Source organism: Alosa sapidissima, chromosome 7, assembly GCF_018492685.1.
Source record: "Alosa sapidissima isolate fAloSap1 chromosome 7, fAloSap1.pri, whole genome shotgun sequence".
Taxonomy (NCBI): Eukaryota; Metazoa; Chordata; class Actinopteri; order Clupeiformes; family Clupeidae; genus Alosa; species Alosa sapidissima.
In genome coordinates this window covers 12,677,299-12,699,785 of record NC_055963.1, presented here as the reverse complement: position 1 = coordinate 12,699,785, position 22,487 = coordinate 12,677,299, and the positions used below count along the sequence as shown (strand labels likewise).

General features: G+C 45.0%; 3 protein-coding genes across 13 annotated transcripts in view; 2 read left to right on the top strand and 1 right to left on the bottom strand.

The window, feature by feature from the left end:
* dip2ba (disco-interacting protein 2 homolog Ba) overlaps positions 1-6,523 on the top strand; it is a 51,171-nt gene extending 44,648 nt beyond the window's left edge. The window contains 9 exon segments of the mRNA XM_042097791.1: positions 219-349; positions 580-748; positions 1,191-1,361; positions 1,480-1,541; positions 1,948-2,005; positions 2,321-2,395; positions 2,609-2,783; positions 3,328-3,451; positions 3,772-6,523. Coding sequence (XP_041953725.1) covers positions 219-349; positions 580-748; positions 1,191-1,361; positions 1,480-1,541; positions 1,948-2,005; positions 2,321-2,395; positions 2,609-2,783; positions 3,328-3,451; positions 3,772-4,024 — 1,218 coding nt within the window. The 3' untranslated portion in view covers positions 4,025-6,523.
* Positions 6,524-10,976: 4,453 nt separating this feature from the next.
* Positions 10,977-12,722, bottom strand: LOC121713520 (acrosin). The gene is made up of 5 exons (XM_042098182.1): positions 12,599-12,722; positions 12,192-12,378; positions 11,597-11,871; positions 11,355-11,497; positions 10,977-11,239 (listed from the first exon to the last, which is right to left on the bottom strand). Exons 1-5 carry the CDS (start codon positions 12,684-12,686, stop codon positions 11,000-11,002), a joined length of 933 nt encoding a protein of 310 aa, XP_041954116.1. The 5' UTR covers positions 12,687-12,722; the 3' UTR covers positions 10,977-10,999.
* A 162-nt stretch (positions 12,723-12,884) lies between these two features.
* scn8aa (sodium channel, voltage gated, type VIII, alpha subunit a) overlaps positions 12,885-22,487 on the top strand; it is a 55,565-nt gene continuing 45,962 nt past the window's right edge. For 7 of the 11 annotated variants that reach the window (XM_042097557.1, XM_042097554.1, XM_042097550.1 and 4 more), the window contains exons 1-2: positions 12,885-13,428; positions 17,626-17,957. In XM_042097557.1, coding sequence (XP_041953491.1) covers positions 17,682-17,957 — 276 coding nt within the window. In that variant the 5' untranslated portion in view covers positions 12,885-13,428; positions 17,626-17,681. Of the gene's footprint in view, positions 13,429-14,335; positions 14,637-16,812; positions 17,115-17,625; positions 17,958-22,487 lie in introns of those variants that run through there. The other 4 variants (XM_042097553.1, XM_042097559.1, XM_042097552.1 and 1 more) reach the window with 4 other exon arrangements.

The window sequence follows — 22,487 nt, the reverse complement described above, 5'->3', positions numbered from 1 at the left end:
CCTGTTTACTCCACAGCCTTTTGTAGGCTGCTCAAGGGTTTTCAGTGTCATTCTGTGTTAGCAGACACAGAGCACAGAGGGGTCATGCTGCTGATACTCAGCATGATGATGGTGAACAGAATGATAACAGTACTGTGTGTGTGTGTGTGTGTGTGTGTGTGTGTGTGTGTGTGTGTGTGTGTGTGTGTGTGTGTGTGTGTGTGTGTGTGTTCCATCAGATCTCCCATGCTGCTGTGAGTGCTCTGTGCCGCTCCATAAAGCTCCAGTGTGAGCTGTACTCCTCGCGACAAGTCGCCATCTGCCTGGACCCCTACTGTGGCCTTGGCTTTGTGCTGTGGTGTCTGTCCAGGTGAGACGCACGCACGCTCTCATACATGGACATTCTCATAGCTGGCATTGTCTTATCATGGCGTTCCCTTGCTGCGCTCTGATTGAGTTTCATACATGCAGCTCATGTTAGGCTATCAGTTTCTCCATAGCATGAAGACAAGATGCCAAGTATGTATTATTACCCTACAAAACTGGATACATTTATTCTTCCCCTTTTGTGTGTGTGTGTGTGTGTGCGTGTGCGTGCAGTGTGTACTCAGGTCATCAGTCTATCCTGATCCCCCCGATGGAGCTGGAGAGCTCTCTGGCTCTGTGGCTCAGCACGCTCAGTCAGTACAAGATCCGAGACACCTTCTGCTCCTACTCCGTCATGGAGCTGTGCACCAAAGGCCTGGGCACCCAGACAGAGATCCTGAAGGTGAGGAAGATCACCATGCACACAAGCACGTACTCAGACATGCATACTATGGAAGACCTCATCACACACTCAGACATGCAGACTCAGACATGCATACTATAGAAGACCTCATCACACACTCAGACATGCATACTATAGTATATCTCCATCAAAAACACAGGTCAGTGGATATCTCCAATACACAGATATATATTTAATAGACACTGAGGGTGAGGGGCTTCCACATGCCCACAATCACTGTTGTCATGCAAGCCACATTAATTTATTGGGTTTTTCCCGTCAACTGTAAGCAGAGACGTCGCGAATGCAGGCCATTCGCCATTTTGTAATGTGCTTTTAAAAGTGCTGCTCATGGCCAGTTAAGTGAATCAAAAGCAACATGAGGAGGAGTGTGGATGGTCACTAATGTGTTGGAATGTCGTGTGTGTGTGCGTGCATGCAGGCACGGGGCGTAAATCTGTCGTGTGTGCGGAGCTGTGTGGTGGTGGCCGAGGAGCGTCCCCGCCTGGCCCTCTCCCAGTCCTTCTCCAAACTCTTCAAGGACCTGGGCCTCTCCCCGCGGGCCGTCAGCACTGCCTTCGGCTCCAGGGTGAACCTGGCAATCTGCCTGCAGGTCAGTCATTCACACGCACGCACGTGACAATAGTGTCTGCTGACATTAACAGGTATGTACTGTACGAGGGGGGCCTCTGTGGTCATGCTGTTAAATGTCCTTTGTTTCTGTGCTGCAGGGAACAGCAGGACCTGACCCTTCCACAGTCTATGTGGACATGAAGTCTCTCCGACACGACAGGTGAGAACCTCTCCCCACTGCATTCACACTCAGCTCTTTAACTGGAGATGGCAGATGTGTCACATTAAGAGAGTGTTAAGTAGTGTTACAGCAAGAAGCAGTCTGGTGTCCAGAAATGATCTATTTTGTGTCGGACATTTTGGATCAGCTCTATTCTGCATTCCAGCTCTGAATGGCAGGGATTGTGTAATTATTATGTTCTAATGTGGAATCTGTCTCTTTCTCTCTCTCGCTCTCTCTCTCTCGCTCTCTCTCTCGCTCTCTCTCTCGCTCTCTCTCTCTCGCTCTCTCTCTCGCTCTCTCTCTCGCTCTCTCTCTCTCGCTCTCTCTCTCGCTCTCGCTCTCTCTCTCGCTCTCTCTCGCTTTCTCTCTTTCTGTGTGTGTGTGTGTGTGTGTGTGTGTGCAGGGTGAGACTGGTGGAGAAAGGAGCTCCTCAGAGTCTGCCCCTCATGGAGTCAGGCACAGTGAGTGAGCCTATTCAGTTTGGATCCGACAGTGATGTTGTTAGACTCTGATCATATGCTTAATATAATCCTCTTACCTTACCATCTTACCCACTCTGTACTACTCTGTATGTGTGTGTGTGTGTGTTTGTGTGTGTGTGTGTACATACACTTCAGGCTTGTGCAAAATTCCAGAATTGAATTGAAACTGGCTCTTAAATTCCAATTCCAATTCAATTCTTGAATTTCACTTGCATTTCAATTGAGGTAGCAAACAGGAAGCAGAATTGCAATTTGAATTGTGCACTTGTATCCATACTCTCCATCTCCCCGCAGATCCTTCCTGGAGTGCGGGTGATAATTGTGAATCCAGAAACCAGGGGGCCCCTGGGCGACTCCCATCTTGGGGAGGTAAGGCCACTAAAGGATGATCACTGATAAACCATGCCATGCTAAAACACAGCTTTAGCTGTAGCTTTAGCTGTAGCTTCAGCTGCTGTACAGCATGCCATTTCCCAGGCTTCTAAAGCACTTAAAACCCTAAAACACCCCTCTCACTATTTAGTTCTGCATCATCAGCTCTGTCAGTCTCATGGCTTTGTCTGTTTTCTCTCTCTCTCTCAGATCTGGGTGAGTAGCCCCCACAGTGCCAGTGGTTACTACACCATCTATGGAGAGGAGAGCCTGCAGGCTGACCACTTCAACACGCGGCTCAGCTTCGGGGAGACGCACACCCTGTGGGCACGCACCGGCTACCTGGGCTTCGTCAGGAGGACCGAGCTGCTGGACGCCAGTGGAGGTCTGTGTCACCACTCCTCACCACCAGAGGGTGTTGTTTGCATAGTTAGAAATGAGCAACATGGCTTCCTGCGTGGAATCCATCCACATATACAGTGATTTGTTCATCACCTGTCACCTCAAAAAGTTGAAATGATTTGAACTTTGTATAAGTATAAGTGTATATACTCTTTTGATCCCGTGAGGGAAATTTGGTCTCTGCATTTATCCCAATCCGTGAATTAGTGAAACACACACAGCACACAGTGTACACACAGTGAGGTGAAGCACACACTAATCCCGGCGCAGTGAGCTGCCTGCATCAACAGCGGCGGTCGGGGAGCAGTGAGGGGTTAGGTGCCTTGCTCAAGGGTACTTCAGCCGTGCCTACTGGTCGGGGTTCGAACCGGCAACCCTCCGGTTACAAGTCCGAAGTGCTAACCAGTAGGCCACGGCTGCCCCCAACAGTACAGTGTTTCAGTGAACAGTGTTTCACATCGCCAGGAGTTATTTCACCTGAAATATCTGAATTACTTTAACATGACATGGTCTCTTGCAATCTTCAGATCGCCATGATGCTCTGTTTGTGGTGGGCTCCCTGGACGAGACCCTGGAGCTGAGAGGACTGCGCTACCACCCCATTGACATCGAGACCTCCGTGTCCCGAGCCCATCGCAGCATTGCGGAGAGGTGAATGGACCCAGCAGCAGTTCACACTCAAGTTTCCCCTCACTGTCTCCTAGACTTCTGCTCTTGGATTTCTTCCTTTTTTGTAGAACATTCTATACAAAGCAACATAGCTGCCCATCTTGATTTAGCATTGACTATGAGGTTTACATGTATTTATATGTACATATGCTTGTATATTAAATGATGTGCTTTATGTCACTTCTATGTGCTCCATTGTCATTGCTGTTCACCAAGGCACTGCTGTCCCTTCAGTTGTTATGGCTGGGAATGTGTGACTGGAGCTGCAACCTTCTGCTAACCACATCTTCCTCTGTCTCTAGCGCTGTGTTCACCTGGACCAACCTGCTGGTGGTGGTGTCCGAACTGGCCGGCTCGGAGCAAGAGGCTCTGGACCTGGTGCCGCTGGTCACCAACGTGGTGCTGGAGGAGCACCACCTGATCGTGGGCGTGGTCGTCATCGTGGACCCGGGTGTCATCCCCATCAATTCGCGCGGCGAGAAACAGCGCATGCACCTGCGCGACTCCTTCCTGGCCGACCAGCTTGACCCCATCTACGTGGCCTACAACATGTGAAGCTCCTGCCCAGCCATCACCACCACCACCACCACCACAGCCCTCTCCTGCCGAGTCCCAAACCACCCATGCAGCCCAGCCAAGCCACCACCACAGCCCTCTCCTGCCGAGTCCCAAACCACCCATGCAGCCCAGCCAAGCCACCACCACAGCCCTCTCCTGCCGAGTCCCAAACCACCCATGCAGCCCAGCCAAGCCACCACCACAGCCCTCTCCTGCCGAGTCCCAAACCACCCATGCAGCCCAGCCAAGCCACCACCACAGCCCTCTCCTGCCGAGTCCCAAACCACCCATGCAGCCCAGCCAAGCCACCACCACAGCCCTCTCCTGCTGTCCCAACACCCCCCCCCTCCCCCCCCCACCCCCCAAAACAGACCTGCATCAATATTTGCACCAGACTTATTCTGAAAGGGTGGAGGATGTCCACGTTTTGCTTTCCGAGGACGAGTGCACACCCACCCACCCACACATACACACACTTACACACAATCAAGTGGCCTCACTTGCGCTTCCTGGTCTGTGGTGTGGGGTGTTTGGACACAGGAGGGAGGGTCTCCCTGCCCCTCTGCCCCCAGACGCGCTCTCGCTCTCGGCCTGCTGAGTATGTGAACTAGACAGCCATGGTAGGACAACTACCTCGGCCTGGCTGTGGTGCTGTTGTGACCTACGGTCCAAAAAAATAAATCCAGCGTAACGCAACTTCACAATAAACGAAAAACATACATCAACAAAACAATAAACGGCCCCCTGTCCGTAGAGCCCAGGGAGGAAAGACTAAACTAATGAAGCAGCACAAAAGCACAGACGTGAGGATGGGGGGCCATGGTGCTTTCCCCCCTTCAACATTCATTTCCTGGTTCGTGGGCACACTGGAAGGGTCCTTCACCATCAGTCGCTCACTCTCCATTCTCCACACATCTCCCCTCACTGCACTGGGGGGCACTCTTCTGAAGTACACACAAGGGTGTCCTGTCCCAATTGTTTTGATTGAGAGTACTGTGTGCAAAATACTCCATCTCTTCCACCTTCCACAAGGTAGTCTGTCACAGTCAGGGCAGCAAGATGGACTTAGAAACAAGAAACTGCCCCTCCGTTCCTCCATCTTAGGGGCAGCTTAGCATATTTAGGGGCAGAGTCATTGTCATTCTTACATTCTTTTTTTTTAGGTCAATACATATTGACTAAGATATAAGATCACCAGCAACATTTGGCTGTACTCTATTGGCAGTCCTACAAAGCTGTTAACAGACATGCATCATTTGCATGTCTTCACACCAGTCATGTTGATTTGCATCCATACCTTGGTGAAATATAGCACAGCTTTGTTTTTTTCTTTTTTTTCTTTTTGTTTTTTTTGCCAGTCATGATGCAATGTACAGCGCTCAGAACTTCATTCAGTGGGGGAGTTTCATTTGTCACTGGTCATTAATCCTCTATTCCGGATCCGGATATTGGCATTGTATTGCAAGAATTATATGCATTTAAACTGGTGGCAGAAGGAGCCCTATACAAACAACATGTTATTTGACAACTCCATGCCTTATCAAACCTGTGGAATTTTTGGTTTTAGTTGTTTTATCTTGCATTGCTGTATGTAAACTGTATACTGAAAAGGGATTTTAGAGTGATGATTTTACTGAAGGTATTGGTTTTTATATTTTTAGTGTTCTCGTTTATGTCTCACTGATGTTACTGTATAATCAAGTGGACGTACTCTTTATGTCTATAAAACTTGACTGATCTCTCATACTTGATAGCAATTCTCTGCATCACCGCTTAGGGTTAAAGTAACCTGGTCCATGTTGGAAAAAAGTAACAATTTGCACTTTCCCCCCCATCAGCTAAACTATTGCATGTGTTCTTGAAAAAGTATTTGCAGTTGCTTCTGTTAATTTAGGAGATGGGGAACAAAAAGTATGAGAAAAAAATGTGTACATATATATTTTCCGTTCCACAAAGCCTGTGTACATATATATTTTGTCCCACAAAGCCTTTTTCTTATCTTTTTGTCCCTACCACATTCAGTGCGGGTTTGTGGTTGTAATTTACATTTCAGGGTATCTTCAATAACTCAATGCCTCCTATGAGATGGCCTTTGTCACTCACTGTACTTACTGTTTATACTGTACTGCCTCAAGATGCGGCGAGTCAAATACAGAATACAGACCACAGCTTACATCTGCATTTACTTAGTTATTTGTAAACAGTGATAAGGTATGTGTAAAAACATATCAGTTCCAAGACTAACCAATCCTACTTTTTTAACGGAGAGCTGCTAATAACCCCCAACAGTTAGTCACACCGCCCATCAGAACCCTAAAAACCAATGGGTTGGTTAACTGCTGTTCAGTCAAATTACATTCGCAAGTTGATGAGGCCCTTTCATATCACTGTTTCGAATAGATACAATTTGTAATGTGGGGGGTAATGCTAGATTTAATTTAAATGCCAAGCTGATCTATGCCAATACATAGATTTAAATAAATGTATTGAATACAATGTCCTTTTCTGTGTCATTTTCTGTAGTGCATAATCTAATGTTGTTTTATGAGGGATGTTCTTTGCTGATGTAGAGTTATGGCTGCAATTCTGCAATTTAGATTTCTGTATTTTGTATTTTTGGTAATATACAGGTAATCTACAGTTCTATGGACTATCAGATATTGGCAGGGTTGGGTAGTAACTGATTACAAGTAATCTGGATTATGCAATCATATTACAAAAATGAAGTAACTATAATCAGACCAGATTACACATTTTTTCTAGTCTAATGTAATCAAATTATAGTTACATTGTCGAGATTACTTGATTACATTTCGATTATGTCTTTAAATACATGACATAGCTTTACATCATTCAGTAAATAATACTGTGCAGTTAATAGTTGGAAAATTGTGATTTTGAGTGAATGGACAGGGAATGGAGAAGATAGTGGCAGTATTTGATCTGTGAACAGGCCATCTTGCACCGTGACCGCTAACACACACTTGCAAAAACGCACGCAGTCAAGATCCTCTTCTATACACATTTCTCCACCAGTTTGTCTAAAACAGACAAAAAAGGTCATGCTCCTACACGTGAGAACAACATCGCATAATGCAATAGAAGGCATTCTGGGCGTGTACTGCAATGTATTTTTTATTTAATGTATTTCATTTTCGAGTCTTTTATTTTAAAGAAATCCAAAAGTACTCAGATTATATTACATTATTTTTCTAATCCAGTGGATTACGTTACTGATTACAGAAATTGGCAGTAGTCTGTATTCAGTAATGGATTACATTTCAAAGTAATCTGACCCAACACTGCATATTGTACCTAATTTGAAAAACAGACAAATAAGTCAAATAAGTTCAGCAGACAATAGACAAGACAAGGTTCAATTAGATGTAGAGAGTAACTTTTGGAACATTTGGCTGTCTTTCAAATCAGGGCCCATATAGTCTATCAGTAGGTCACCACAGGAGTAGTCCAAATATTTGTATGATATCATAGCACTCCACCAGGTCAGGTCAGTAGAACAATATCTGCCTGCAACTTCCTGAATACCTTTTCTACAGTGAAAAAGCATGGCTGGCTTGAACTTTTCCAGAGAGCTGATGTCACTGGCTGTCTTTAACAAAATCGTTCCACTGTCAGAAAAGTTAACACTTGTAAGTGATATATGATAGAGGCTGGCCTTGTGAAATATATTAGATTTTTTAACCAGATTTTACCATCAAAATTTAGCTTCAAGACAAACTTGAGTTCATGTATCCAAACCTTTTATATCTCAAGAGTTGACCTTCACAATTTCATAACTGATGACAATGTATCTATTTTAAGATGTATTTATACTGTAGTAATCTAGCTATCTTGCAGTCCAGGGGGGTATTCCAAGAATGTTTGACAAACCTGGGTAAATTAACTCAGAGTAAGTGATAAACTTCCTACAACAAGAGCCCTATGGCATTGTTTTGTTAGGAAAATGAAGGTTTACAGCTCTTCTTTTAGGAGGTTTACCCCTTATTCTGAGTTAATTTACCCAGGTTTCTCACTAAACCACGTACTTGGAATACCCCCAGGGCCAGGAGTAATATTTGCTAACTTGCATATGAATACTGAGCCTTCTGGTAATTCTACACTTGCTCGTAATTATTCCGTCATATGCCTTATATGACATAGTGCCTTTGTACTGGTGGGGAGGTAGCGGCTCTGTGGGCCACCTGTGTTGGTCTGCAAAAAGATAAGATAATGTAATGTAAGCTAATGGTATACAATACATTCTCCTAATATATGGCCAAACATAATGATAACAATAATATAGTGATTAATAGCCAGAGATGCACATATCGCACATCAATCAACATCTTCATGAACGTTGCTCACATGAAACATATCTGCAGACACTTTGGACTTGTTATATTTTGATTGTGGAAATAACCCCAAGGAGCTCTCTTCCAAAAATCCAAGGTAAATTTGGAGTCACAAGGCACTTTGTTGCAGGGATACAGACATCAAACTTAACAATCACACCAGGATCATACTCATGCATACCAGAGGACATTCTTCCCACCCACACAGACTCACTCCATGCACCATGGACATGACCAGGCCAGCTGGACAACTTGCTTATTTTAACAGATTTAAGGCCTTTATAGCTTTATAGCTATTTTTGGTCAGAAGAGGGGGGCACAAATGTCACCTAGACTGCAGCAATTTAAATGAAGAGGTAAGAGGGTGTGTATGTGGTCACATACAATGTCTTTTGCCTTTTTAATCACATCAGATAATAATAAACAATCATATTTACTGTGTTACTGGACCCGAACACCTTGTCCCTTGCCTTGTTCATATCGTGCGAACTGTGCTACAGCAATATTTCATGGATGACCTTGACTTTTGACTCTATGACCTTGAATACCTAATCACAGCATCTGGCCTTCATGGTGATTAAGTGTGCCAGGTTGGATAGAGATCCTTTTAGGACTCAGGAGACGGATATTAATGCATGCCCATTCTCTGCACACACAGCAAAGACTGCCCACAGTCAACTTGAATGTAGGCTACATTCTACTGCTAGTGGGATATAGGGAAATACAGGTGCAGCTAAACAGAATATAAACAAAGCAGTGTTAACATTAGCTTGCCATATTCACACTAGACGGAGGTCTGTTGGTGTTGATGGTGCTACAATGAGCCACACACACTCATCACTCATGGGTTTTAGCCATTGCTAGCACGACCGTCTCCCTGTCCAAGATGCTGCAAGATCGCAGGTTCGAGAAGAGGCAGGTGCCAGGCTGACCTGTGCAGCGCAACAAAGTGTTACACTAGGACCACATACTGTACACCTCGGGCCATTTCATGGCTATCATGATGTGGTGATTCCTTTACATAGAGATGGAGAGCACGCCCAACACACCCACACCCATCCACTACATAGGTGCTCCCAACCCATATTGTTGAAGTGATGCACGGGAGTCGTCTCATCGGGCCATGCTCATTCATATAATGTTCTTATGTGATGTGTACACATCTTGCCAGTTGCAAGTAGAATCTGGCTCTCCAATACCAGATTGTTTTTGTGACAGCAAAGCGGTGTGTCCCTACCAAGTCATAGGACAGCAGCATGACCTGGGCTCATAGACAAGCACGCACTAGCTGCTGCCGGATCTTGTGCTGGCCATCTGGTTTCTCCCAGTGTTGGTGCAGCAGCTCCTACTGCATGATGAAGCCAGACCACAGTGAGTGAAGAGCTGGAGAGCATGGAGATCGGCTGGGGCAAGACAGAGCTGGTCGAATTCAGCAGTGCAGTCCTCTCCCCATTTGAACAGCTGGCCTTTCTGTGTTAGACGATCGAGGTCTTGAACAAAGTGTCAAATGCCACGACTCCAGGAGGCTCTGTAGCTTCCTCATCTCAGGGGGCACTTGCCAATCTCTCACTGCTATAGTTTGTTGAGTTGGTGGAGAAGGTGGATACCTTCCGGTTACAAGTCCGAAGCGCTAACCAGTAGGCCACGGCTGCCCCTTAATGTTTAATGTGCCACATTGGTAACCATCCTGCGTCATGCTGTAAATTTACATGTGATGTTGAGCAATGTTAAATAGTCTTGGTTGTTGATAGGCCACTGTAGGACCCCCCCCCCCCCCCCACCCCACACACACACACACACACACACACACCACCACCACCACCACCACCTACAGCACAATGAATTTAACAGCCTCTCTTGTGTGTCTGAAAAAAGAGGTCCCTGGGTCCCTTGGTGTTTAAAATGTGAGCTCACCACTGGGCCCCACACTCCTCAGCAGTTACAATGTGAGGGCGCCAGGTCCCTTGATTTTTGTGTGTTCACTCTATTAGAAAAACAGCTGATTTACATCTTTGCATAACAGCTAAAAAACAAAGATTGCTGGACAAGGTCACAAATAGTACCTCTGAGATCTTAGGACTTGAGTTGCTCTCAAGGATCCATAGATCCTATTTCCATTCCCATGGTAATAATAATAATAATAATAATAATAATACCTTCGACTTATATAGCGCCTTTCATGGTACCCAAGGTCGCTTTACAACACATGGATGGGGGGACCTCACTAGTAACCACCACCAGTGAATGGTATGGAGATATCTAACCCTAGCTGCCTGTCACCTGTGTTAACGACTGGAACTTCCTTGTTCCCTTGTTCGAGGCTGCAGGCACTTATCAGGTGGGATGCTTCTTACAAAGCAGGTTAGTGTCATGGCTGCTAATCTTGTAATCAGTGCAATTCTTTGGGCCATTAGGGAATGAGGTACACAGCGCAATACTGCGCACCTGGCCTTAGGGAGTACAATAGTTACTCAGTAGAAGATATTTTTGGATGTGAAGCCCTTCCGTAAGGGTCATGAAAGATATAGTTCACTATAAATACTGTCCTAAATGGCCAAAAATCACAAATATTGATAAAACAATCTATTTACAGTATCTTATAATTGGATGTGTTTATTCCTCATATTAACAACCAGAGAGCACTTAAGACTGATGATGTATGGATAAGAATGGAATATGCAAGAGCAGAAGATGCTGATCGCTCCTGTTTCCTTTTCATCCAGTTAGTGTATTTGCTGGTGCGAGCATACACTCCAGGTCTCATAGCTAGTGCACATTCATCCCCAAAGCTTGTCACTCCTACAAGGTAGAACCTCTCCTGTTCTTCACTGTAGCATTGCAAAGGACCCCCGCTGTCACCCTTCAATGGAGCAAAACAAAACAATCATGAGCACCATGCACCATGACCAGATGCATTTGAATAATTTGTACATTCAGACGGAAGTAAGATCCCAATGAAACCGTTACTACATCACCTGGCAACTGTCAACATTCCCCTCCTCAAAGCCAGCACAGATCATGTTTTCACTGATGAAACCATTATACCAGTCCAGCTGATTGCAGGTCTCTCTGGGAATAAGATCCACCTCTGCCTCACGCAGTCTGAATACACCGGGGCCTGGAAAGACAGTGATGTTCAAATACTAAGCTTAGGTCGTTGTGCTGATGACAAACCACTAGTCTTACATAGCTAATTTGTTCAATTAATGACACAAACCCTCATATCTAGTGCTTCCCCAGCCACTGATAAAGCATGCGCTGAATTTCAGGGTCCTTTCCTCTGTCTCATTTTTGATTGTACACACAGGCTGAACATAGTCCGTAAACTGAAGCGGCGTGCTCAACTGCAGAAGGGCCACGTCATTGCCAAATTTGGTAGCTGTAGAATAATTCTTGTGAATGATCATTTGTTTGATGTTTCGATGCTGCGCATATTTTCCTTTTCTCAAAAGGAAACGTTCACCAGCCATCACCTGCAGGTCCGAGCGAATTCTGAGGAGAAGGAAAACATAATCATAATAAGAGAATAATTAAATAAGGATGCTAAGTCTCATAAAACACTGACGTATGAGTCTCCATTGACAAGGCACTAAATGTTGGGGCCAATTGTGCATTCCTGTCTACTAGTCTTATTAGTTGACATGAAGTCACAGGTCTTTCAAGACATGCTAAGCTTTCTCTTTCTCTAAGCTTTCTTCATCTATGGAACCACTAGCCTATTTTCAACCCAACAATGAGTGTGAGTGTGCCTCAAAACCTTTCTAGTATACTACCATATACTGTATCTAGCAATGTGATTACATAGCACTTACAAGTTAGAATCGAAACAGTGAGCTGCAGTGATCACCCATTGAGCGCTGAGAATACTCCCACCACAGAAATGCCGGAAACCTCTCTGAATGCTGACTTGCCAAGGCCATGCCCCATCAGGTGCAATCCGGCCACCAACAATGCGTGACCCGCCAGGTGCACCCACCAATGGCCGTTGTCCACACCCTGCTGTAGTTAAGTCACATTTTTGCATTTGTTTTAGAAAAGTAGGCTATTGAACACACAGGCAGTGTGTTTACACTCTTACAGCTTACATAAGTGGCACTAACTACAGATAATGTCTTTCCATGTGTATGTAATATCATGATAATCACAGTTTTTACTAATCAAAATGTATGATTAAAATGTAAAACCAATTTAACACCAAATAGATGGCGGCAGAACTTACTAACTTGGGCAGAAATTCCATTTCCGAGTCTTAAGTTTAACAATAAAACCAGTAGGACTATGGTGAGCATTGATGTTTTGCCCTCCATCTGACAGATAAGTGGAGAAGTGGGAGTGACAGTTTTAAAAACTTTATCGGGATTTGCTTTGTGACGTTGCTGCAGGTGATTGTGATGTAGGCTAATATAAAGAACATTCACTGAGGCTATGTCAGCAGTGACATAGTGACAGCAGTGGTGTAATTATGTAGCCTACCGCCACCCCCCCCTCCATCCCATATACACACAGGCATCCCCATCCCCCACCCAGCAAAGTCTGTATAAAACAATACATCTGAAATTAATTATTTTAGCACCCTAAATCGAGAAACCATTTAGGACATACATGCATAGGTTTATACTGCTTCAGACAAGCCGAATTAGATGACTAGCTTAACTCTTTGAAGGCAACCTATTCTGCTACACTGCCTTGGAGCTAATTATCTGCTGGAGACTCCACATTTCGTCTTCTCTGCTTGTCCCGTCGTTCAGCATGCACTAGCCAGCCAGGTAGCAGCGTGGTAGTCGAAATAGGGGTAGGCCTAATTGAATTAATCAGACCGTTTTCTTGGATTTTATTTTGATACCAATCAATGCCTCTCACTGATCCGAAGACATGTATTTGCCGACACTCCCTAGTATTTTGCTGAGAGTCATCAATTATGCAGGGTAACTGCACGCATTGGGAAGAAAGATAGCAGCATCAATATGGCGACAACCGCAGTTTCTTCCGAGTCTTTTCGACATCTGCAGTCCAGCGACACCATTGTGGATACGCGCTAACGTTTAAATAGTAAGTATATATTCAGATTTTTCTAAAACGGGTGATTTTTTTCGGGCGAGGAGGACGTTTTTTTGCTCTCACCAGTACGCTGAAAATGTCGCAGAGCGCCGGGTCCCAGGCATATTTTTTCCGTCGAATAGGCTCAATGCCAGACATTATATTAGGTCGACATTTATATTGGAGTATTGCATTTTCCGTTCATTGTTCAGCGTGCCCTGTCATTCTTTGACGAAGAAATTGCCTAAAATGTTTCCTGGGCTTAATTTACATTGCGCGTGGGCTACATTAATATGCAAAAATAACAATAAACACAGGCTACTGATCTTGAGCAAAGACGATCTCTAATCTTCACAAGTGGACATAATGAGACCAACTTGCATTGTAACGTTTATTATCCCGTTATGTCAAAGATCATACCAGAATTTATTGGAACCTGTGACGTGATCACTCTATTTCCAATACCCCCCTTCCAGCGCCACCTCCAAATATTCACCCACCATCCACGATTACGTTTCGTGAAAATTGTTCCCTGTCAAATGGGAGCACTACACATGAAATACACGTTGTCGAAATATGGGAAGTGATGCCAGATGCAATCGCAAGATTTGTAAATTTTCCATGACTTCTTATTGATCCAGGAGACGACATAGCGTTCGCGGGTGTGGTAGGCTTCGTTTTCTTCAAGTATTTTAGACAACCTGCAGAAAACACCGCCTTTTCAGGTAGAGGCATTAGTCGACATTCAAACAATACAGCTGTATCAGCTGAGCTGTTTAAAGGTTGTGTTGTTAGTCACTTTTTTGAGAGTGGACTTCTCGAATGAAAGCTTTCTGCTTAGAAACACCCACTGCAGTATTTGCTGTGTCTCGCTGTGGCCCTCACCCGTTTTGGGAGGACGTGTGAGGCAGCGGTCCTCTATTTACTTGGTTCTCCAAATTATTTCGTGACCTCAACCATTTCTTGGCAGTGATCCAAACCGACTGTTTTTTTTTTTTTTTTTTTTTTTTTAACTACGCGTCTCCTGCACTGGTTGCATCAAAACACTGAAGCAAACGCAGTTGAGCCTGACTACTTTATTTCTATTCCAAAAACGGTGTAGGACGAAGATGCATTAGTAATGAAGCAAGGAACACCTTAGCTCAGTTTTTCCTCAGCAAGAGATCCATACATCAGGCTATCCTTAATTTTTTAAAAATGGATTAACCGGGATGTTGCAGGTAATTTTTTTCAACGTGTGTGCATGCTCTTTATGCTCAAGCGTTTTCTTTGTTTTCTTTCCTTCGAAAAAAGGCTATCTCAAAGACAGGCATCTGGGGCACACGAATTAGCCGATGGTGAAATTGAACATACGTTTGTGTGTTCAAAATAGAAACACAGTTCCTTGTGTTATGTTTCTGCTAACAATTCCGTTACATAAACAATTCCCAATGTGCTGAATGATAAAGGCTAATTGGTGAAAGCACTAATTTGATCGCTTTTATGCATTTGAAATCCTCGTGCCGATCAACTTGTCTTAAATACCAACGAATACAGCACACTTGCAGTATATGGAGCATATGTTACAAAAATCAGATTTTCACATGCAAATATTTTCGTTAGCTCAGATGTTGTTAGCCTACATTATTTTCGGACCTAGGTAGGTAGGCCTATGACGTTTTCTATGTAGGCTATTGCCGTTTATCTCAATTGCCTCCTGACCTAGACAAGTGAACACTTTTTTCTACACGCTATATGATTTGTGTCATTTGAGAAAAAGACGTGGTTGTGCTCTTGTAGCAGGCTACGAGGTAGGCCAGTGTGACACTATAGCCGTGAGGCTGGGAATGTGGTGCTGAACGGACAGCGCCCACGAAACGTAGTCTAGTATGTCATAGCGGTGAAGGTATTTTAAAAGGATTCGATTTATATATTTAAGGCAGCTTTGTATAGACATTCTTGGGGGTCAAGAATGAAGTAATGAAGTAATTTTAATGAGTAATAGACTTAAAGACAGATTTGTGTGACCTCAAAATGTCTTCCAGTGCTAGCTCAAGAGGCGCTTAAGTTTGTGTAGTATAACAGGCATTTTCAGTGAAACCGAGCCTGATTATTGACTTTACTCTAATGTTGATTGTTTTATTGTGTCACTGTCAGTCAGGTAGTCTTAATGTTATGTCTAATATTGCTATTCATCTTATAGTAGGCTCAAATTGCACTAAAATTATGCTAAAAAATATGGTTGTAAAGATGCCAAAGGGCAAGAAGCCAAGTGAACAAAGATTGTATTACAATGATTCTTCCACTTTTACAAGCACTGTGGACATTGTAGTTTGTGATAGACATGTAAACTTCATATACTATGCAGGTTGTGGTGTTGTCATAATAGTGGAATAGAGGAACTGTTAACCATGTTGAGGATGTATTAGAATATCATGTATGCATTCCCCTTCTTTGGCCTTCTGTGTTGGTCTTTGGTTATAGGATACCTTTTTTTTACACTGGAGCAATTTTGAGCTTAAATACTCAAATGTTGGCATTCCAAATGGCCTCAACTGGGAACCAGCAATGATGTTAAAAATACTGTTTATTTTACATCCCATCAGCAGTCACTTTATTAGTCTGCCTGTAAGGCATTGATATCCCATGAATGTTGTCAGACTTCTGTTCTGCTACTGATGTTTGGGTGTAGAGCTCATACCATGCTGTTTGTCCTCTAGAGAAGGTCAGTAGAACATACCCATAATGTTTGAATATGAGGCCAGTCATTTCATCTTTCATCTTGTTGACATGCTTGCTTTGATCCATGTGGAGTTGTATTTAATCATTTAATGTGGAGGCTTATTTTATATGAAACTAGATGTGTGCTTGTCCAATGGTTACAGTGATATTTCTAGTTTGTTTATTTATTTATTTATTTTATTTAATTTTATTCAAAGTTACTTACATATATCAATTATTACAAGGGGCAGTCTCCCCGGAGCAAGTCAGGGTAAAGTGTGTTGCTCAAGGGCACAACGGTGGTGGCTGGGAATGGAACCCTACTGGCTACTGCACACTGGGATCATTGAGCCTTTTCATTGAAATGACAGTGGAACTGTTGGGCTTCTCTAGCACTGTGATGCTTCTAGGATGGTGTCATTCCATCACTACCTGCCAAGAGCTCAGGAATGGCAAGTCTTCCATCCTGGAAGAGTTTGTTTCCCGGTGAGGTGACTGATTTATGTGTCGACAGAAAATGCTGTGCACATGCCTTCAGAGATGGCTCCCTCACTCTGGAGGAGACCCCAGAGGACCCCACCCCTATCTATAATGTGACATCAGTCTCTCTCTTTCTCTCTCTCTCTCCCCCTCTTTCTCTTTCTCTTTCTGTCCCCCTCTCTCATTATGAACTCCTGCTGTGCATTCATTCATTAGGTGTGCAGCAGCCATACTGCCTCAGCCTCAGCACCTGTGCCCAGTGTTCCTTTCACCAGATTGCTCCTTTGATGAAGGTCATAGCATGTATGGTAGCAGCACGGGATCAGACACTACACAGCACAACAGTACAGCACAGCACAGCACAGCACAGCATATATGAGCTAATGTACTCTTTTCTTTTGTTCAAGAGGGGAAAAATGGGGAAGAAAGGTGACCAATCTGTTGAGGCGTAATCTACGCAATGTTGATGTGTTGATGGTTTGAATACAGGAGGAAGTGGAGGCCACCTGCTGCACCTCGTGAGCTTACCTTGTTCTGATTGGTCATACATGAAGCTGCATGACTCACCACTTGTGTCTATGCCTCTGCACTCATTTCCCTGTTTAGCTCTGCGATGCCCCTAGTCCAGCTAAATATGGCGGCTTGATGTTGTCAATTGGTATTTTTAGTAGCAAGGTGGCAAGCTCGTTCTTTTGCTATCGGCTAGTTCACATGAAGATGGTTTACTGATTTTGCTCTTATTTTCTTATATCAAATTAATATGACACACATTTAAATATTTATGGAAACGCATACTGTGTGTTGTGATGTTTGTCACATGTTGTGTGTTATTGGTCCATGAAACTCTCCTGTCTATTGTGTGGAGTGTATGGATAGGGAAGGCTGTGTTTGAGAGTAATGTCCTACATTTAAATTAAAGGATTGCCTAACACATCTCAATTGACCTCTCCCTTTCTTTCTTTTTTCTTTCTTTCTTTCTTTCTTTCTTTCTTTCTTTCTTTCCTCTCTCTCTCTCTTCCTCCCATTTAGAACTGGATGCCCTGGATGGTACCTAATTAAAGCAGAAGTCGCTGCAGGATGAAAACATGGCTGCACCCCTTCTTGCACCGCCAGGACCTGATAGCTTCAAATTTTTTACCCGAGAATCCCTGGCTAACCTTGAGAAGCGCATTGCTGAGGAAAAAGCCAAGCCGCCACCCAAGCCTGACAGCAGTTACCGTGACGATGACGACGAAAATAAGCCCAAGCCTAGCAGTGACCTGGAGGCCGGCAAAAACCTGCCCTTCATCTATGGAGACATCCCTTCTTCAATGGTGGCGACACCATTGGAGGACTTGGACCATTTCTACATAAACAAGAAAGTGAGTGAGACCCTCTCCCTCTCGCATGGTAACAGCCCTGTCAATCACCAGTCTTGGATCTGTCTCACCTTGCCGCCAAGGGTTAACAGTCTAAAATACTTACAATCTCCTTCAAAAACACTCATCCACACTAATAGTCACCATCTCATCTTCTGCGCTCTTCTCTGCAGATGACAGTAAAAGACACAGAGAGGGATATGTGCACCGCAAATTACATTTCAGAAGATATATCTGTGTAATGGTAGTTAACCTTTAGTGATGTTTATTCAGTTCCAAATAGTACTTGTACACAGTATACACAGATACAGTATAAACCGATATATAGTCAAGTATAGCAATGTACAATATGTTATGATTTTCTAGTACCGTACATTTAACAGGGTCAGTGTGTTCTAGTTATGTGAAGACACAATATATACTGTACTGCATTCATCTGTAGACATAGAAAATTAGTCAAACATTCCAGTGATTTTTTTTATGCACAAGCACTGTTTTTGCCTAGAGCCTTTGGCTTTTTTCTCTCCTCCTTCTTAGGGATATTTTCTATTTTCTATTTCTATTTTGCCCCAAAACAGAAAACTGGGACGGCCTCTGAACATGTTTGCGTTAGGGGTTCTTTGTGTTCTCCTCTAAACTAGGTTAGGGTTGTTGAAAACTTTATGATTTCTGATTTTCCCTATTTGATTGATTGTACTTGTTTTTTGGATGTGAGACATCATCACTGTTGCATTGTCATGCTTATTATTCTTTGTCCCAGTTTCTGTGCCTACAGAAAGCCAAAACCAAAGATCCCATTTCCACTCTGTCCTTGTCTGTCATTGGTGCATCTCTGCACACGCTAGAGTGTTGTATTTAGATGTTCAGAAACTACAGACTTGTGTAGGGTTTTTTTTTTTTTGTTGCAGTGAATGTAATGCCATTGGAATGGTTAGGTTAACTGGTAGCAATGCTGCAGTACTGTAGCTATAGAGTTGGTGGAACACACTCCAGATTTGGTATGTGTAGTGGGCCGGGTGTGTGTCCATCGCTTCTCAAGGCTCGGAGGGCTTTAGGGAAAAGGTCAGTTGCAGAGACGTTTGAAACATGGCTGTTCCAGCTGACAGACTTCTCTAATTGTTCTAGAATTAATCTGGCAGAAAACAGGAAGGGAGAGAGAAGAAGAAAGCGGCGTCCTTAAAGACACAGCGCTGGCCTGCTCCAGGTTGAGCCTGATCTGACAGTAGGGGAGGAGGATGGAGAGGAAGAGTCAGCAGCAAGCGCAGATCTCAGAGGACAGTGAGAGGATGTTGGTCCTCTTGTTTTCTCTCCCGCGCTTGCTTGTGCTCTCTCCAAAAGCACTGTGGGTCATGGGCACACGCTGGAAACGAGCCGCGTGGAGCGGCACTGCTGTGGCGTGCCAGACATCAGCGGCTCGCGCGCTTCCCAGCTTTGACGCTCGGTCTAACGGCTCCTCTCTTTCCTCCGCTCGCCTCGCCTTGCCTTGCCTTGCCTCCGCCTCACAGCAGCTCTGGAGGAAGCGAGGGGCAAGGCGCAACGCTCGCTCGGCTGCTGACCCCCAGGCATCGCTCGCTTATGGACCACATTAGCATTTAGAAGACCCAGAGGAGCGCCACTGCTGCAGCCCAGTCCTTAGCTGTCAGCTATCCCAGCGGTGCCTCCATTGATCTGTTTGCTCCCGAGTTGCACTCAAAATGAGTCGTTTTTTCCCCCCGGTTTGATCGTTGTTGTTGTTTGTTCTTTTTTTGCAAGCTATATGCCCCAGCGATGTGGGCGTCAAGGTTTTTTCCGAGGCACTCTGGGGCCCGTGTGGTTCCTAGTCTTTGGCTCCTGTGACGGAGAGCGGTCCACATCAATCTCGCCTCAGATATGCGGTCAGTCATGTTTTGCTGGAGTCAGCTGGAGCATTATGAGCTCACAGACTGCTGGCCTCTATAGGGTCCCCTAATGAAGGTTGTGGTCCAGCATTAAGTGGAGGCCTTCGCCTTCACACAGCAGCCGCCCCTGCCACAATGCCCTGTCCTGAATTATGGATGAGTCCATTTGTGGGTGTTAATACCTGTAAGTGTGTTTGTGTGTGTGTGTGTGTGTGCGTGTGTGCGTGTGTGTGTGAGAGAGAGACAGAGAGAGAGAAGATTCTTCATCCATTCCTCTGTGGTCTTCTCCTCTTCCTCCTGCTCATGGAGAACATGCTTCCTCTTATGTAACACAGCTCTTCTGCTGTCAGAAAGGGAATTCCAATTGAGAGCATGCAGAGGAATGTGCAAGAAAAGCATGCTTTTTTCCCTTTCTTTCCTCTTCTCCTCCATCTTGGCTGGCTTGTCCATCTCGTTAAATCCGCACATCCTCTACCCTCCATCTCCCATTGTCTCTCAGTCCAGCCTTTTGTCTCTGATCGGCTGCCGTTGTGCATTTGATGGCGGTGTTGATAGCTGTGCACTTCTCTCTGGATTAATACAGTAATGTATGCAGCTTCGGTGCATTACTCTCTCCCATCTGATGCTCTCATATTCCTGCATGTCCTCACACTCCCCATCTCCCTTTTCATAAACAACAACTCTGCCCAGTCTGCCAGTGTGTTGGAGGCCAGTCAGCGGCTGCAGTAGTACAACTGAAACATGACTCCACACCAGTGTGTCTTTGAGTAGCGGACAAGGCCTGAGGAGACGATTTCTCTTAGGTCGGGGGGGAGGGGGGGGGGGGGTCTGGGCTCTTACACTGTCCAGAGCAATTAGCCTGAGAGAGGCTAGCCTGGAGAGGTACCGCGGCGGCCAGAGCTAACGGGGGGCGGGGGGGGCTGGGGGGGATGGTAGTGGGGTCGGGGTGAGGATGGGCGGGGCAGGGATGTAAGGGTGTTGATTGGATTGAGTTGAGTGAGCTGTGAATTTCTACGCCACGATGGAGAGGTAGATCAGTGATGAAGGGAGAGATAGAGAAAGAGAGGGAGAGGGAGAGGGAGGGAGAGCAAGAGCTCCACCCTGGTTTGGTAATCTCTCCGTGCTGCCACTGGGTGATGAATGGCGGGAGTGTGTGTCCCAAATGTGCCTTGTGGCAGGGCTGTGCCGGCCTGGTGATGACGCAGCACTCGAGAGCTCAGGGATGGGTGGGGGTTGGGAGTGGGAGGCAGATGGTTGCACGAGACCAAGAAAATGGCCATTGCTGTCCTGCCATTTTCCTCCTCCCTTCCTCTATCTCCCTCTCCCTCTCTAATTTCTATCGCTTTGTCTTTCTCTCTCTATCTCTATCTCTCTCTCTCTCTCTCTCTCTCTCTCTATCTCTATGGCAGAGTCATGAGAAGGGACATGGAGGGTTGTGTTGGAAGATGTGTGCAGGCAAGCATGAGCACCAGAGTGCTCCTGTCTCTCTCATCTATCGCTCTCTCCCTCTCTCTCCCGCTCGCTCTGATGCAACCACAGTGGATGGTGCTGAAATGCTCCTGCGCTCAGCTGGAAGACTGGAGAGAATACCAATGGCTCTCCATTACCTTCTCCACCGTTCTTCATATGGCATCAGTGCAACCGCCTGATTCGGCCCCATGGCACTTCTGTAGGATCCTTAAGGTTTCCACCACCCAGAATGGCAACATATTTTTCGAACATCACTTATTTGTGCCTTAATTCTTGAGCTGTTGCACCCTTAGAATAGGTTTACAGGCTATTGAATCTCATTTTAATGAACCATATACTGACAGAGTGACTGAATTTCAGTTTGGTTGACATGTGAACACATAAGATTAATTGAGGAGCGAGAAGATGACTGTGTCCCCTGCTAGGGTGATATTGGTTGGAAGTTGATCTTGCTTGACTCCAGGACGATTTCTTCCACTCTAAGTGAACGTAGGATCTGAGGGTGGGTTTGGGTGGCGTGGTGACTTAAGTAGTGCCTAATTAGGTTGACTAGCCTCTGCAGTCTAGTGCTGCAGCAGGGTGACATATGATGGAGTGCTTGGGCTGCTCTTAGTCCTTTCCTCCTCCCTCCCTCCCTCCCTGTCTTTCTCTCTATCTCTCGCTCTCGCCCCCCTATTTCTCATTTTCTCTCTGTGTCTCCCTCGCTCACTCTGTCTTGCCACTGTTTTTGAGTCTAGAATTTTCCATCAGTCTAGTGGCTCCACGCTGCTTCCTAGCTGTCTCTGTCTGCCTTCCAGCAGAATCCTTTTCTCACAGCACATCTCCTTCCTTCTGATGACTTTTGTTGCATTTCTCGTCTCTTTCTCTCTCTCTCTCTTTCTCTCTCTCTCTCTCTCTCTCTGTCTTTCTCTCGCTTTTTCTCTCTGCTCTGTTCCATTTTCACCAATTTTACCTACTCATTTGATATGTTGACAATGACAAGTATGTTGTCGTTAACACAATTATGCAGGAATCATAACATCTAAACGTTAAATTGCACACGTCAAGTGCAACAAAAATAGCATTTCCTGGTGTCACAGGCATTTCCTATGGGTCATCTCTGCTGGTGACTGAGCATTTCACCACGGTGGCATATGGCTATATCAGCAGCGCCAAATGAGGCAGTATATTAGTTTAGTAGTTTGTC

Excerpts from the sequence above, each read along its gene's own strand:
- LOC121713520 (XM_042098182.1), bottom strand. The coding sequence starts at position 12,686 with ATGGAGGGCAAAACATCAATGCTCACCATAGTCCTACTGGTTTTATTG. Across the intron at positions 11,498-11,596 it reads GGGAAGCACTAGATATGAGG|GCCCCGGTGTATTCAGACTG; the intron begins GTTTGTGTCATT and ends CTGTCTTTCCAG. Across the intron at positions 11,240-11,354 it reads GGAATGTTGACAGTTGCCAG|GGTGACAGCGGGGGTCCTTT; the intron begins GTGATGTAGTAA and ends GCTCCATTGAAG.